At 33.8% G+C, this 16,036-nt stretch overlaps 1 protein-coding gene across 1 annotated transcript; it reads right to left on the bottom strand.

Annotated features, from left to right (window-relative positions):
- Positions 1–945: 945 nt before the first annotated feature.
- Positions 946–9,841, bottom strand: LOC128995049 (luciferin sulfotransferase-like). Its single transcript, XM_054419922.1, has 6 exons — positions 9,594–9,841; positions 6,560–6,656; positions 6,053–6,236; positions 5,742–5,862; positions 2,632–2,726; positions 946–1,411 (listed from the first exon to the last, which is right to left on the bottom strand). The coding sequence occupies exons 1-6, from the start codon at positions 9,790–9,792 to the stop codon at positions 1,088–1,090; spliced, it is 1,020 nt and encodes a 339-aa protein (XP_054275897.1). The 5' UTR covers positions 9,793–9,841; the 3' UTR covers positions 946–1,087.
- Positions 9,842–16,036: the final 6,195 nt, after the last annotated feature.

The raw sequence follows: 16,036 nt of genomic DNA, 5'->3' as shown, positions 1-16,036 counted from the left end.
AAATTTGCATTGGTCATGTTAATTAATAGCGTAGAACTAAAATTAAAATAAACAATGGACAATGTTGCTTCAATAAAACAATACCAATTACTTCTATGATGTTATTTCTATGTTCTATTTCTATTTCTATGTTATTCTATGATGTTATTTTACTTCTGCTGAAAATGAATTAGCTTAGTTGAAAGAAGCAAAATATATTTAACTGTCTAGTATCCAACTAATAATTCGAGGATTTAGCAACATTTTTTGTTAAGTTCATTAGGGATAGTAACTAGATGTTTTATTACATTTTTATCTATGAGGCGTAAGAAGCTTAAGTCGTTTGTAAAACTGGATCAAAATAACTGACTCAACAATTCAATACATTTATTCACTACCAATACATTTATTCACTACCAATACATTTGGTGAAACATTATTACAATTAATACATAAATTATAGATGATCCATAGTATTTAATTATGCTGGTGAAAAGATAAGTTCAATGTTGTTGTTTTGCAAAAAAAAAGGTTTCTGTTGGGTAAAATCTTCGTATGAATTATCAATTTAAGTGTAAATTTATTTTGTTTGAATGAGAATACAATAAATTGAATATTTTACTTCGGTAGAACAGGTTGCATACTATGTTCTATCAATCCCCTCTTTACTGATGACTAGCTTAAGCTTAGAGTGGCAACGCTTGTTTTTAATTCATAAGCTTACTTTTTGTTAATTATTCAAGTAATTCAAGTCAGGAGTATTTCGGAGTTATTTGCAAGATAGTCTATAATACTAAGATATGGTTTGTTGAGAAATAAAAAAATTACCGAAAGTGTCTTGATTCTTTAAAAACTCAAGGAAAAGTAATGCACGCTACTATATAACACGTTTAAAATGATTAGACAGATTTCAAAACTAAAATACCCATCGCAACTGTTGCACTTTTATCTTATGGATGTTACTTTTCTATTGTTAGGATTTCTCTATTCGTAAAAGAATAATACAATTTTGTTTACGAAGAGTTTTCCTCTTACAAATTCCGATTAAGGATAGAGCAATGAAAATTAAAGACGGAGGTTTAGAAATACATTTATTCACTTCATCCCATTAATCAAACCCATAATGCTCTAATGGTCTTTCCAAAACAGTACCTTTGGTGTTTTCTTCAGTCCATGTTTTAAAGCGAGCCACTAGCTCCAAGCTTAGTGATTCTTTCCCCTTTCCTACCACGCCATTTCGACATAAATTCCAGGTCTTGCCTTCACCTAGATTTTGCAGTTTCTTCACCGTACTCATTTCGTCTAACAAGTTGACAGATTTTTTGTTTTTCATGTTGGCGAAACTTAGATGATCACTGAGAGAAGCCACTTGGTCAGTTGTGAGTTTTTTGCCAAGGAAGTCAGCTGTTTGGTTTATCGCAGCTGATAGGTCCTTCAACAAAATATTCAAATAGTTTAATTTAATTTTTTTATTTATTGTACTTTTACTAAAACCAAACTACTATTGAACACATGTTTGATAAACATGTCCAAAATATCAAGGACGTTGTTCAAAGGTTGATTACGTACATTTTCCATCACGAATGTAAAAAACAATACACAACGTTTCGGGATCTGGAATCTGATCCCGTCTTCAGGTGAAAAAAACTTAACTAACACATTACAACTAACAATACACAAACGCCCAACCTAAGTTGGAATACACTACCGAGGGTAGTAGTCAAAAAATATGCACTGTATAGAAGTCAAGTCATGATACAACATGCAATTAATAACAAATCACAAAACACTATAATCTACAGTGCATATTTTTTGACTACTACCCTCGGTAGTGTATTCCAACTTAGGTTGGGCGTTTGTGTATTGTTAGTTGTAATGTGTTAGTTAAGTTTTTTTCACCTGAAGACGGGATCAGATGCCAGATCCCGAAAGGTTGTGTATTGTTTTTTACATTCGTGAAGGAAAATGTCCGTAATAAACCTTTGAACAACATTAACTCACCATCACCAACAATGAACTTCAAACAAAGAATATCAAGGACATTCGATACTATGAATTAGTTCTGGTTATATATATATATATATATATATATATATTCAATATGCTACATGAAACCTTGTGAACAATAAGGCTTTTTTTAAAGATTTATCACCACAAATTACACATAATAATTTTTGTCTCGGTGTGTACATCTGCAAACTGACCTTACTTTGGCTCTGCCCCAGTGGCTTTTAAAGTTCCCATGTTATCGCCTGTAATACTTCACAATTGCTCGAATTCGATCAACAGGTACACTAGTAGGTATCCAATAGTGACAGTTGGTAGTAGGATTATACTATTCGTCAACCGTATTTCAAAGATTTTCTTGTTTAAGATTAATAATCCAACTATAAACTACTTAAGAAAATAAAAAGCATATAAATTGAACGTGTAATTCAACAATGTAAGTTATTAAATATTTTCCTCTTTTTACAGTAACTAAACATTAAACTGCAGGGGGGTAGGGGGAGAAAGACAGTTATTATTGCTGGGTCACAAAGCATGTATTGTTTGTAACGCTGATGCAGTTGTTATTAATCAAGCAGATTTAATTGTTTTATTTTTGTAAAATAATTAAAGCACTTAATTTGTTAAGAAGTCAGATTTGATTACCTCAATCATGTCTTCAAATTTCAAGCATAGTATATGGCGTTCGTCTTTCCGTTCACAAAAAGACTGGCAGTGTTTCCAGTATGGTAAATACTTTACTAAAACAGTTACATGCAAAGATATGTTTTATGTTTCCACAATTTTTTCCAATTTTACTCTATCAGAGTTTTAGAATGAGAATAAACAGGTTGGCTGAAAAGTAACTTGCACCCTCACCCCCTTAACATATGGACCTTTTGTAATATTTGAAATCGGTTTGCGGCAACCTTCTTAGATAACAGGAGCTACAATGATGATTGATAAGTTTGGCCCATAAGGGGTAGCTGGAGTAGGCGGTAGCTCAAAATGTTGAAATGGCAAGTTTGTTCTAGTTTGGTATTATTTCACAGGTCATGATTAAATTAAACAATTGACATAAAGAAAACCAAAATCCAACCAAATACTAACAACCAAAATGGTGCCCTAAAACTTTTCAAGCAAAAATAACCACTAGGGTGGCTGAAAAGTAACTTGCACCCCAAACGTTTCAAATATTTAACATATTTGAAATCGGTTTGCGGCAACATTTTTTAATATACAGTAAGGGGCTACAATAATTCCAGTTAATCTTAGGGGAGTGGGAGTAGGGGGTAGCTCATAATTTTAACAGCGACACTAGCAACATTAGGATTACCACGAAGCAGGTATTTACACCATTTTAATATATTCAACGTAATCCGGAGGCTAAATTCTAAAATGAAACATAATTTTAAAATACGAAGTATAGTTGAGTGTGGTTTAATTTTACAGGTCTTAAAAAAACAAAAGAAAAAGACAAAAGGAAAATTGAAATCGGGCATTGTTAACAAAATGGCAGCTAGAATCGATTAAGACACTGGTGAAAGACCTGTAAAATGACACCAAACTCGATTATAGGCCCTACTTGTTATTTGAAAATCTTGAGCTACCCCCTTCCACATCTAACCATAAATTCAAAATTTTCCAACTTAAGCACTCTTATTGTAAGCCTTCATATACAGACTGTCCCAAAAGTCCCGGACCGGGTTAATATTTTCCAAACGACAACAGATAAATCAATAAGATTTTGCACGTCAACACCACACTTAAAAATCTACTTTTTTAAGGAACTATAAATTTTCTGTCATACCATGGGGACGTCCCGCAAGGAGTCAGAAGGAAATCTTAAATAGAAGCATAGGTTGACATGTACATCAAATTAAAGGTCTTTGCTAGCAGAATATAATGCCGCAAATTCGAACTCAAACGGACAACCGAGTCAAGAATGACAGTAGTTCAAAGATTAATTTAATTTGCATTGCTATTATACGCTTACTCCTCGGGGGGCACAGCCCTAGGAATCGGAAGAAAATTGTTAACGTAAGCATGGGTCGATATGCACATCAAATTAAAGGTCTTCACTAGTAAATTACAATGCCGTAAATTCAAGCTCAAAAGAACGCCTGAGTAAAAAATGGCAGTCGTTCAAAGATTCAAAATGGTGGATTCAAGAAATCTTTGAACGGCTGCCATTTTTTATTCAGTTATCCGTTTGAGTTCAAATTTGCGGCATTATATTCTGCTAGTAAAGGTCTTTAATTTGATGTGCATATCAACCTATGCTTCTATTTAAGATTTCCTTCTGACTCCTTGCGGGACGTCCCCATGGTATGACAGAAAATTCATAGTTCCTTAAAAAAGTAGTTTTTTAGGTGTGGTGTTGATGTGCAAAATCTTATTGATTTATCTGTTGTCGTTTAGAAAATATTAAACCGGTCCGGGACTTTTGGGGCAGTCTGTATAATTAGGATGCAACAAACCAATTTCAAATATCTCAAATGGGTTAAAAGTTAAGGAGGGTTGCAAGTTACTTTTCAGCTACCCTGTATATCCTAAAGAAGAAATCATGTATCTGTATACTGTTTATTAAGAAGAATTAGGCAAAAACTAAGTCTCACGAATAAAATTAGAATCTCAATTTATTGGTGGTTCGGCTATTCATAATTTGTCACAAGTTTCACATCTTGTCATCTAATTAACTTTGAATTACTATTTTAATAGTTCGTTAAACACCTAAATCACTTGCAATACCTTACAAACAATCTATATTATTAATACGCCACATGAAACTTTGTGAACAATAAGGCTTTTTTGTTTTAAGATTTAAAACCACATATGATATACCAAAATTTTACTAGGTCTAGGTTTGTAAATTTGCAAACTGACCTTACATTTTTTTAAGTCCTTTGGGCTGTGCCCCAGTGGCTTTTTAAGCTCCCATGTTAACCTAACGAAGGACATATTTGTTTACATTATGATCAGCTGGATAATTTAATTTCTGTTAGTTGGAATATAAGAAAACGTCTGCTAAAAAAATTTACTGACCCAGTTGAAATGGAATATTTACCATTTTTATTTGGGTTAACGTAAATATTACAATGGAACAACACACTAAGTGGAAGAAATAGAAATACAATGTTTTTTTAGAATGTATCGTTATTATACATCATTAATTCAATCGTTAACATAATTAATTAATTAATCGTCATTATACAACCTAATGCGGCTATGAGAGGGAAACATTTTTAGAAAACACTAAAAAACAAGACCTCTTTTTGAAAAATGATAAGATATTTACATGAAATGTTGATTATATCGAACTGTTATGTACATCGTGGGTATTTCCATAATCTTTGAGTCGACTCTTTTCAAGTCATCGGAAATTATGACTCTTATTCTTTTAAAATAACGTATGTAATACTTCGCAATTGCTCAAATTCGAGCAATAGGTACACTAGTACATTTTAAAGAGCGTTGAATAGTGAATACAGTAAACTAGGAAGCAATTCTGTAGAATAGAAATGAAAAGTGTTACAAATGAAAAACAAACGTAAGTATCCATAGAAAGTTAAAATAAAAGATAAAGTTACAATTTATCGGTTTCACTCATCACTATATAATCGGTTTTGTTTTAAAAACATAGTAATCGTATATAAAATATTGACCACTCATTTGAAATGTGCAGATATTTTTTACAAGATATAATATTATTCGTTTATGAATAATAAATTTGTAATTGTGTGGTTGTAGACTAAGTTTACAAATTGCATACGTACGTCCACCTCGTAAAAAAAGGTCGGCAAAGTCGTCAGGAATCCCTTCATAATTATAGGTTTTTCGAAACATTTCGAATAGTGACACGAATACATCCATTGGGTTGCGCCTCACGTAGATAACCTGCTTAAACAAAATTTTATATTATGTAAGTAAAATGTTCGTGATTACTATACACTGTATGACCAAAAATATGGCATAGGCTTTAGGAATTTTTAATGGAAATTATTCAGAGACATGACCAAAGATTGTTGTTGACTTAAGTCATGCGTTTTGTAGCCATGGGATTTAAATATACTTCTAGGTCTCTTACCTTTGCATTAACGGTTCCTTGTTGAATTTGTAAAGGCAGCAATTGAAAAGGCAAGTGGGTTTTGATAAATCTTGGAGACTTCATTGTCTTTACATAGTCAACTGAATGAAGGAAGAGTTTGGGGTCCATAGGAAAGTCACTTGCATTTTCAGGCTCAGGACAATGACTTAAAAAGTGTTCGAACCTAGAAAATATTTTGTATAAAAGGCATTGCCAAACACAAAAGAGAATGGAACGTAAATTATGTAACGTTATAGAATAAACTCCAAATTGCCTAAGTAAGTTATGGCAAATTATCTGATTGTTTTAAAATAACACAATATATTAAAAGGTTAGTATTTTTGTGATTTAAATTATCTCGCTAGTAACTAAAAGTATATACAATTTTCCATTCCCTTATCCGCCGGTTTTTTGTACCAAAAGATGTATAAATCGTATAAATTTAAATAATTTATGAAATGAAATAACAGGGTCCTAAACCAAGTCGTCTTCTGAATTAAAACTTACTCGAGGAACGGTACCCTTTGTAGTTGGGAAACTTTTGATCCTTCGTAGTCAAGATCGTTTGATATAAGCCAAACCATTTCTGATGACCAATGTGTACCTAAAGAATCATGAGAGATATTCAATACATGTATTGAAGTAATATTAGATTTTTATTGATCAATGGTTTCGAAATTGTAAGTAAATACACATGTTAAAACTGGGTGTAAACAGCCAAAGGTTGAAATTCGCAATGGTTTTCGTGTTTAATTATTTGTTGCATTATAAAGGGTTGAAATCATTTTTTTTACTATGGGATAAGTTATGTATACAAATTGAAATTAAATACACATTAAGTATTCGTGGTTTTCCCCTAAACGATACATTTGAACACTGCATTACCATTCTAACCTAAAAACAGAACACAAAAATCTATAAACATACTAATACGCAATGTTTAAATCAGCTGGTACATTTACAACAGCTTTTAGAAACACTGTAGTAGTACTTCCATTAGAAAATGACTAAATCTTTGACGGGCTGTGGGGCAGAGCAGGGGTAGTTTACGACACTTCTGATATTTTTCACACCGTCCTTGGACCTTAAAATTTAAAATGAATGCTCCTTTTCCCTAGCTCGAGATATTGCGTGGGGACCGAATCACTTACGGAATTAAATATATAGATTTACTGTAAACTTACCGCTTAGATTATAGAACTTAATACCAAAAACATTTCCATTAAGCAACAACATATTTTCCATACGAAAATACAAGTTGATTGATGCTTAATTTATTTATAAAAAAATATAACTTACAGAAACACAAGTGGTTTACTGTTGCATTGACGTTGTGGTTATTGTAAAGAAAATAATTTTATCGTGAATTTTACACAGTAATACTAAAAAGGACTGTTTAATATCGTGAAGAGATGCACCGGAGTGATTCCTGAAGATTATCGACAAACGTACAAAATTCCAAAGCGCCAATGAATACGCCGAAATTCATTTAGAGATGCCGAAAATGCACAAGAAGAACGTACCACTTCGCCCAGCCCCATCAGACTCTTCATCATACCCTCACACTTTATTTTTTCTCCTAATTACAAAGTTTTAACAATGTTTGCTGGGATGTCTAGCAAAGATTTCAAATTATAAAATTTTGAGAAAATATAGAATATATGTAAACAATTTTTATGTGATGTTGAACGTGGACAGAACATAGATATAAACTCAAATATTAGGTTAGCGTCATTGATATTTCAAATATTTACACCAACTTCAAGTATTTTTAAAATAAAAACTGTCTTCTGTTTAATGTAGGCTTTTACATAATTGAATAGAAAATGAATACGTTAGTCAGATTGAAACACTACTCACGACCTTTTATTTAAACCAAATTATTTTACATTTAACCACAAATTTTAAGAACAAACCCATGGTTTGGCTTTGGGAAGCCCACTTTCGGCGATTTTATCGGAAATATTTTTTACAGCATCGCGAAAAAACTAGTAATAGAAAATAAAATGACAGTTCTGATGCAAAACGATATGTCAGATTTGCAGATGGCATTCTTGTTATCTTTTACAAACTCAACATAGAGGACACAAACAAATTATGCAGATATTTGACCGTAAAATCAGAACCATGTTTTCACCAACGAACTTGAAGAACAAGATCAATTTACTAGACCTCACACTAGATACAAAAGAAGGAGAGGTAAATTTTCAAGTCTACAGAACCCCCGAAAACAGACACAAAGAACTAAAAGCTTTTTTACTCATACAACGGTTCACTAGATCCATACTGTACCGAACATACAATACCCCCGCCGCAGCAAACCTGCAGACTAAGCGAATTTCCATTTGACTGATTGGATTTACACTGAAATGTCTACTTAAAAATATAACATTTATTCCGGATTTAAATAGAATTAGTTTAACACGTACTTAGGTTTGCTGCATCAGGGAGGGTAAAATTGTTTTTTTTTTTTTGTAAAATGTTAATAGTTAGTAAGAAATAAAAACATTTTCCAAATGTGATCAAAATATGTTCATAAACAAGCAAACTACAACAGTTTACTTATTCTCCATAAGAATAACATGGGAATTTTAAATTTACAATTTTTTGGAATTTTCTCCGTAACCGTTAGGCGCATAATAACGCTTCAATATACTAAATTATTTGTTTTTTTAAGCTCTACAAAATGGTTTGGAAATAAATTGCAAAATTTTAAGTTTTTTGGGTCAAAAATGGGGAAAACCTATTTTTACCCCATAAAACCCCCCGTAAACACCCGTTCACATGGTCCGATCATGCTGGATCGCGAACTCGTTCGAATAAACGTAGGTTTACACGTTTGTACCAAATTTCATCAAAATCGGATCATTTTTGCTTGAGTTATCGTGCTGACGGACATATATATATATGAATTTGAACGGATGGTGTTTTTGGCCTCTAGGGACCTCAAAACGAAAAAAAAAATCGGTCCCGCGTCCAGGTCTTACCATGAGTACTACGGTAATAGCTTATTCCCTATATGGGAAATTCGCTAAAATAAATTAAGCCAGTAGGCCAATGTGATAGGAATTCTACACCATGAAAAAATTTCACAAGTTCACGGATACCAACTTAAAACAATATCGCAAGAAAGGCGGAACGAAAATCGAAAGCCAGAAAAAGTTACATACTATACAATGTAAAAAAATTTGAGATATGCTACATTTTTTACATGGTGAATCAGGACACAAATGGTTACTAAGACATTTAAGAGATGTGGAGTATATATAGCCCCCAGAACTCATAACATCTTCGCTAAAATAACGTTTCAGCAACTATGATTTATTTATACATCCTTTAATAAAAAGGTTATATTTACCTTTAAGCTGGCTGCTGAATTCACACACTTTTTCTCTTCAATCATCTATGTATAGGTTGTTTTATCGTTGGAATAAATAAATGGGGCCTGTCCAATTATGGGCTTAAAACGTTTGTTTATTAACTTTAAACCAAGTATTACGCTTAATTAATAACATTTGTAGATATTCATCAATATTCTTACCACTTTTCATGTATGTACATATCCAAGTATCGTCCTCCCTAACTTCCATGTTTAAAATATCGTCCAGAACTTTAAGCATATTTTCGGAAACGGTTGTACCTTTGTACCTGTATCGAGGAAGTACATCTTCTGCTACTGTTGAGTACACCGATTTAACTTTTTTTAGCAAATCTTCGTCTAACAATGTTGGAGTATCCATTGTGTTTGAAAAGTTCACAACAACTGAAAAACTAATGACCACTATAAAAACTATCCGAAACAACTTAAACTACTGAGCCTCAATAGAATACACTATATATCTCTACACTTCATATCTCCAGTCAACAAGATAGTTGATAATGTTTTACAATGTGAGCACAAGATAGTAAAAATAAATAAATGTATATACCACGTGCCTATTTATTCTCTAACTAGCTGGCCCGACAGACGTCGTCCTGTCCTATTGTGGTTTTATGTCACACGGTCGTTCATTTTCAAGATGAGCTCGTTCGCATGGCTCAATCACGTCCTGGTTGAAGTTCGTTCGCTACGCTCACTCACCTTTAGGTTGGAGCTCGTTTGCTGCGCTCACTTGCCTTCAGGTTAGCTCGTTCGCTACGCTAACTCGCCTCCAGGTTGAAGTTCGTTCGCTACGCTCACTCACCTTTTGGTTGCAAATTAGCTGTTCTCATAAATTAAAAAAAATATATAGTGCTGCCCCCTGTTGGTAAACCTATTAACTTTTTAACGCTATTGAACATCACAGAATCAAATTGTTTAGTTGCACCAGCTGTTAAGATTCTTTAATTCCATTTAAGAGTACTCATAAGGTTAACATGGGAAACTCCAGAGCCACTGGGGCGGAGCCCTATTGACGGATCTGCACCAAACTTCACACAAACCATCCTTGAATAATTCTTAATAATGCCTGAAAGTTTCATTGCAATCTGTCGAGCGGTTTTGGAGTCCATAAAGGACAAATATACAAACATACAAACATACATTGGATTTTATATATATTTACATATATACATATTTACCTATATTACCTATATTATTTTATATACATATTTACCTATTTACCTATTTATTCTCTGATACATACACTATTGTGATTATAAAACACATTGCCAAATACTTTAACACGTTGATAAAAAAAAAAAAAAAAAAAAAAAAAACTATCCATGAACAGCTTTCCCAAGATACTCTATTTAAGATTTGTTTCTCTGACTGCAATAACAAATCTGTCACTAGACATGTGAGGAACACATAGAGACTGTATATAGAACGTATTTAGTAAAGGGGGGGGGGGCATTTCATGTCCCTTTGCACAATGGGCAGATCATTATAAACGGCTAATTTACTTTTTAAAATAAGCCCATTCAACATGCACTACCTTTTTTTTTGAGGTTACATAATTAGATATAAAAAATTCAATAAGTAGATAAGTATTCTACTTGCTTGGCCAACACAAAAGCTGGTCATAAGTTAAAATATGCTTTACATGACTATTGTAAAACTATAACACGGAACACGGACCACAAAAAAGGACAGTAGGTCTGATGTTTATTTGTCTTGATGATGCATCACTATTTGAGATAAGGGAAAATGTTATGTTATTGTACAGTAAGTTAATTGAATGCCTTAACTGTGTTATACTGAGCAGTACAGTATTTAAAAGAAACGTTAAGTTTTCATAAGTGAGAGAAGGGAAAGCTGTTCCGCAGACAAGTTATATTTGAGGCTAGCCTGTAGTTTGAGACTACTGAATGTATTTAAATAGAAGTCCCCTATACTCTGTTGCACTTAGACTTCCACTTGTCCAGCAATTCTTCGTCTAAAATGTTGAGGCTCCAGGGGAGGAGGAGCCTCTTCCAACGTGGGCAAGGGTAAAAAGTTTGTTCCGGGTCACCGGTGGTGCTCTAGCCGTAGACTCAAATTTTCCGATCATGAGCAGATACGACTGGAAAAATTTTTGACAGGTCAGAAACTGGGTGAGGTGATAATCCACCTCTCCGTGTTGAAGATCTACCCAAGGTTAGACTTGCTTAAACAGTCGCCTGGTTCCGAGTCCCCGTGTCTCCTGTACCCAGCTCTCCTTGTAGAGCTGGTAGGCTCGGTTGCACTCTACTGTTCTTGCCTGGGTCTCCCACATCACTGATAAATTCCTCTCCAACATCAAAAGTGGGATTAATACAGCAACCACCAGTACGGCAGGGTAGTACACTTTTTGGTAGGCGGATGCTGTCTGACTCTGCTCTCGGGTGAGCCACATCCTGTATACTTCCTAATTGGGTACGTCTGCCCACACTTCCACGGGGGACGGACTGGACTGAAGACGTCAATAGCCTTCTGTTACTAGACCGAGAATCTCCAACATTAAGCCATTAACGAACTAAGGAAAAACCACCTTAGCAACCTTGTCTGCCGTAGGTAGATCTAGTCCCGCCAGCTAAACCAACTACGACCCTATGGTTAATAGTGGCATAAACGTTTCGGACTTCGAAGTCACCTTCCCTCAGAGGATAGATGGCGTCAATCCACGAGCTCGGTTTTGCTAAGAGCAAGCAAGATATATAGTTAATCTAGGCTCATAATGTTTAGTTAAAGTCCCAGACCATTGAATGCTTTTTCTTGTTTGCCGAGGTTGTATGTTCCCAGTAAAACCAATTATGGTTAGCATGTTCATGAACCATGACTGATACAGCACAATGTAAAACTTACTGCATATATATGGTAAAAATCCATAATTTTTATGCATGTAATTTATTGCAAAAATGGCTATTTTGCCGCGAATAAAACAAATAAATTATAAAGAACCTTAAATAAAAAAAAAAAAAAATAAAGATAGGATTTATTGGCTTTGAGCTCAGAGCTGCCATCCATGCGTTGATAGTAGGAATGACTTGGTTCAGTTTCGGCTGGGACAACTCAACGCTACGTGCAACCATCAAAGCCGCAAAGTTATCCAACAAAACCTGTTTCCTCGGGCATCTCAGAACCTTAAGAGGCTGTCCAGGGCCAAGTATAGATTCTTAAGTAAAATACTCCTTGAATAACCAAAATGAAATGTAATGAGGATAAATTATACAAAATGTATTTTAGGGTGATTATCTATGTACATTTCATCCAAGTACGGGGTATTTTATCGTTTAAATTACAAACTATTGATACAATATATTTTTTTTCTGCACCATACCGCTTCTTAGGTTATGACGTTGTAATTTTTCTATATGTTACCAACCTAATTAAGAGTTTATTTTATTTTAAAATATAGAAAAATTGGTAATATTCATCTACTCATAAATTTAGAAAAAATATTTAACTAGTCAATAAAAAACAATTCCTTGACCAATTTAATTGTCCTATGTTATTTTTAGCAATTTCTCTAAAGATAAATAACAATAAATGCAAAAATCTGCTCTTGACCTATAATTGGATCTTGAAACCCTAAATTATCTATATTTACAAAATAGGTAGTTTGTTTGTTTGAACGTTATGAGCTCAGACGCCGTTGGACCGATTGTCACGAAAATGGTACATACGTGTAGAACTTCATGGAATATACACCATCAATTTTGGGATCCGTTCAATGCGCTCCACCCCAGTGGCTCTGGAGATTCCCCATGTTAACCTTATGACTACTTATATTTAAATAGAATTAAAGAATCTTAACAGTTGGTTCAACTAAACAATTTGATTCCGTGATGTTCAATAGCACTAAAAAGTTAATAGGTTACCAACAGGGTGCAGCACTATATTTTTTTTATTGAGCGGAGCGAGCGAAGCTCTTATACGTCGACTCTTATGCATTTCGTAATACGCAAACTCCTCCTAGACGGATGAATCAATCGTTTTCAAATTTTGCATGGTGATAGAGACCATATCGGTGAGTGCCAACATCTATATGGCGTTAAAAAAGTCTCTCAGGAATCCGCCCCACTGGGTCTCAAAGTTTCAATGTAATCCTTATGGAAGCAGTATTTGACACATAAACAAAAACATATGATCAGCTGTTGACTTTTGAATGCAGTAGAAAAGAAATAGCTGATTAGTCCAAGCATATGAGGAAAAAAGAATATGTTTTCAGGAAAAAATTCCCGAAGTTTTTTTCTCAGTGGTTTCTTATGTATTTTTGGTGCTGAATCCGATTTTAAACTTTGCCACCTCGCCAGAGGTGAGCTAACTTCAGAAATCGCAAAAAACTAATAAAATACTGTACTTGTTTTACTTTTTTGCGTATAACTAACAAACGGAGTAATTTTTTGCAATAACTGTCATTTACTAAATTAAAGTACACTAAATTCCCTACAATATACGTACAATAACTTTATTTCTATGATGTTCCAAACTGACGCTAGAGCGCGCTCAAAATTCATCATTTTCTTTTACCTATTGGAAAACGTAGGAAACACCATTATAAATCCTTGAATTAGTCACCCAACTAACTCTATTTGATGAATATTGATTATTTTATAATTATATGGTATCATTAGGTCACATTTAGTGGTAAAAAATGTAAGTGAAGTTTATAGTCGGTAACCATAGCATAAAAAAAAATAAGAAAACAATTTTCAATTTAAATACATTTGAAAATTATTATTATAAATCATAGGGTCGATTAAAAATATAGTATAATATGCTAAGGCTGCAGTATGGATAACATTTTCTCCATATATGTACATTATATAGCTAGTATCATTATAAATGGACACACTATATACAGAAAATAGACAGGGATGTTGACTGAAATGCTGTAGACGAGCTTCTATTTATTAAATTAACATGTACAACTATAGTTTTATTTTACTTTTTTTACCTCACTTGCCGTCTTTATTTTCTTGACTGTCTTTAGTGTCTTTAGTACCTTGTTGGAATAGAGCGGACGTCGAGTCATAATACAGTTATAAGATATAACGACCTCTATACCTATCTCAAGCTGAATAAGCTGCGATTCAAGAGTTGTATTACATCAGCTTATAAGATGAATGGTAATATATTATCTCTTCTACCAACTGAAGCTGCTGCTGAACAACACTCCCAGAGGGTGCTTTACCAAGTTCAAGAAAGAAGTTGTCACCCGAGGATTGGGGCTGGAGAAAGACTGCAAACTCATTTGTTCCTATTACTACCTTACGGAGCACAGCCCCAGATGCTCTCTTGAAACTGGAGGCATGCTCATGCAAGAAGGTAACTGCGGCTGCCGACGAGTAGGGCTCTTTTGCTCAAAAATATGTGGGAAATGTGAGGGGAACTGCTCCAACTCCGAACCAACCATCGTAGATGATGAAGTGGAAGACGTTCCCTTGGATGAGGACAACATCCCAGGTCCTTCTACAGAACGTCTATCTCAAAGCTCAGCCCACATCCGAGGACCCCTAGCCAGTCAAGAAAATAAAGACGACGAGTGAGGAGAAAATAGGAAAATAAAAGTTATAGTTGTACATGTTAATTTAATAAATAGAAGTTCGTCTATAGCATTTCAGTCAAAATCTCTGTCTATTTTCAGTATATAGTGTGTACATTTTATAAAGATACTATCTATATCATGTACATATATGGAGAAAATGGTATCTATACTGCAGCCCCAGCATATTATACTATATTTATAATTGATACATTGATTTAAATAATAATAATTTTCAAAGGTATCTTATATATTAAAAAAAAAAAATGGTTTTTCTTTTCCGACTACGTTTGGCTCTTCTACCCGACCGATTAACATGATTGAGGTCTTAAATGGAAGGTATGCATGCACAGATTAGCCATCAAGCATCGGCATATATTTATCTATAATCCCACTCGGCTTATATGAAAACGAAATTTGATCTCCATGTATTTATTATGGGAGTTAAATTTGGTTTCTCTTTTCCAAGTTCGTTTGGCTCTCCTACCAACCGATTTTCATGATTGAGTTCTCAAATTGAAGGTATGCACGCACAGATTTGCCATCAAGCATCGGCATATATTTATCTATAATCCCACTCGGCTTATATGAAAACGAAATTTGCTCTCCATGTATTTCTTATAGGAGTTAAATTTGGTTTCTCTTTTCCGAGTTCGTTTGGCTCTTCTACCCGGCCGATTTTAATGATTTAGGTCACAAATTGATGCCATGCATGCAAATATTTCACATCAAGCATCGGCATATATTTACCTACTGTACTCGACTAAAAAACATAATTTGATTATTTTCGAATTCTTACATCAATTTAAGATGTATTTCACCAGTTATAATTATATAATCCTATATATTTTGGTCTAAGAACTTTTAGTGAAATATTGGCTTTTATTTAAGCGAATAAGATACTGTATTGTTCAATCAAAAATCATAAATTTGATTATTTCTCGAATATTATCTATCTATACTTATTTAATACGCAAGCAGATTTTTTGTGACAATTACTCCTTCGAAACTACTGAACCGATTGTCATGTTTTTGGTGTCATTGGAAAGAGCGTAAC

The sequence above is a fragment of the Macrosteles quadrilineatus genome, unplaced genomic scaffold (genome assembly GCF_028750875.1).
Source record: "Macrosteles quadrilineatus isolate MER2022 unplaced genomic scaffold, UCM_ALF_1.0 Scaffold_5__1_contigs__length_97177068, whole genome shotgun sequence".
NCBI lineage: Eukaryota > Metazoa > Arthropoda > Insecta > Hemiptera > Cicadellidae > Macrosteles > Macrosteles quadrilineatus.
This window is presented reverse-complemented; position numbering and strand designations above follow the sequence as displayed.

What these genes read in the sequence shown, in the direction of transcription:
- LOC128995049 (XM_054419922.1), bottom strand. Translation starts at nt 9,792, where the DNA reads ATGGATACTCCAACATTGTTAGACGAAGATTTGCTAAAAAAAGTTAAA. An exon ending in ATGTACATACATGAAAAGTG is followed by an intron (nt 6,657 to 9,593) that starts GTAAGAATATTG and finishes ATGATTCTTTAG; the next exon opens with GTACACATTGGTCATCAGAA. An exon ending in AATTTGAAGACATGATTGAG is followed by an intron (nt 1,412 to 2,631) that starts GTAATCAAATCT and finishes ATTTTGTTGAAG; the next exon opens with GACCTATCAGCTGCGATAAA.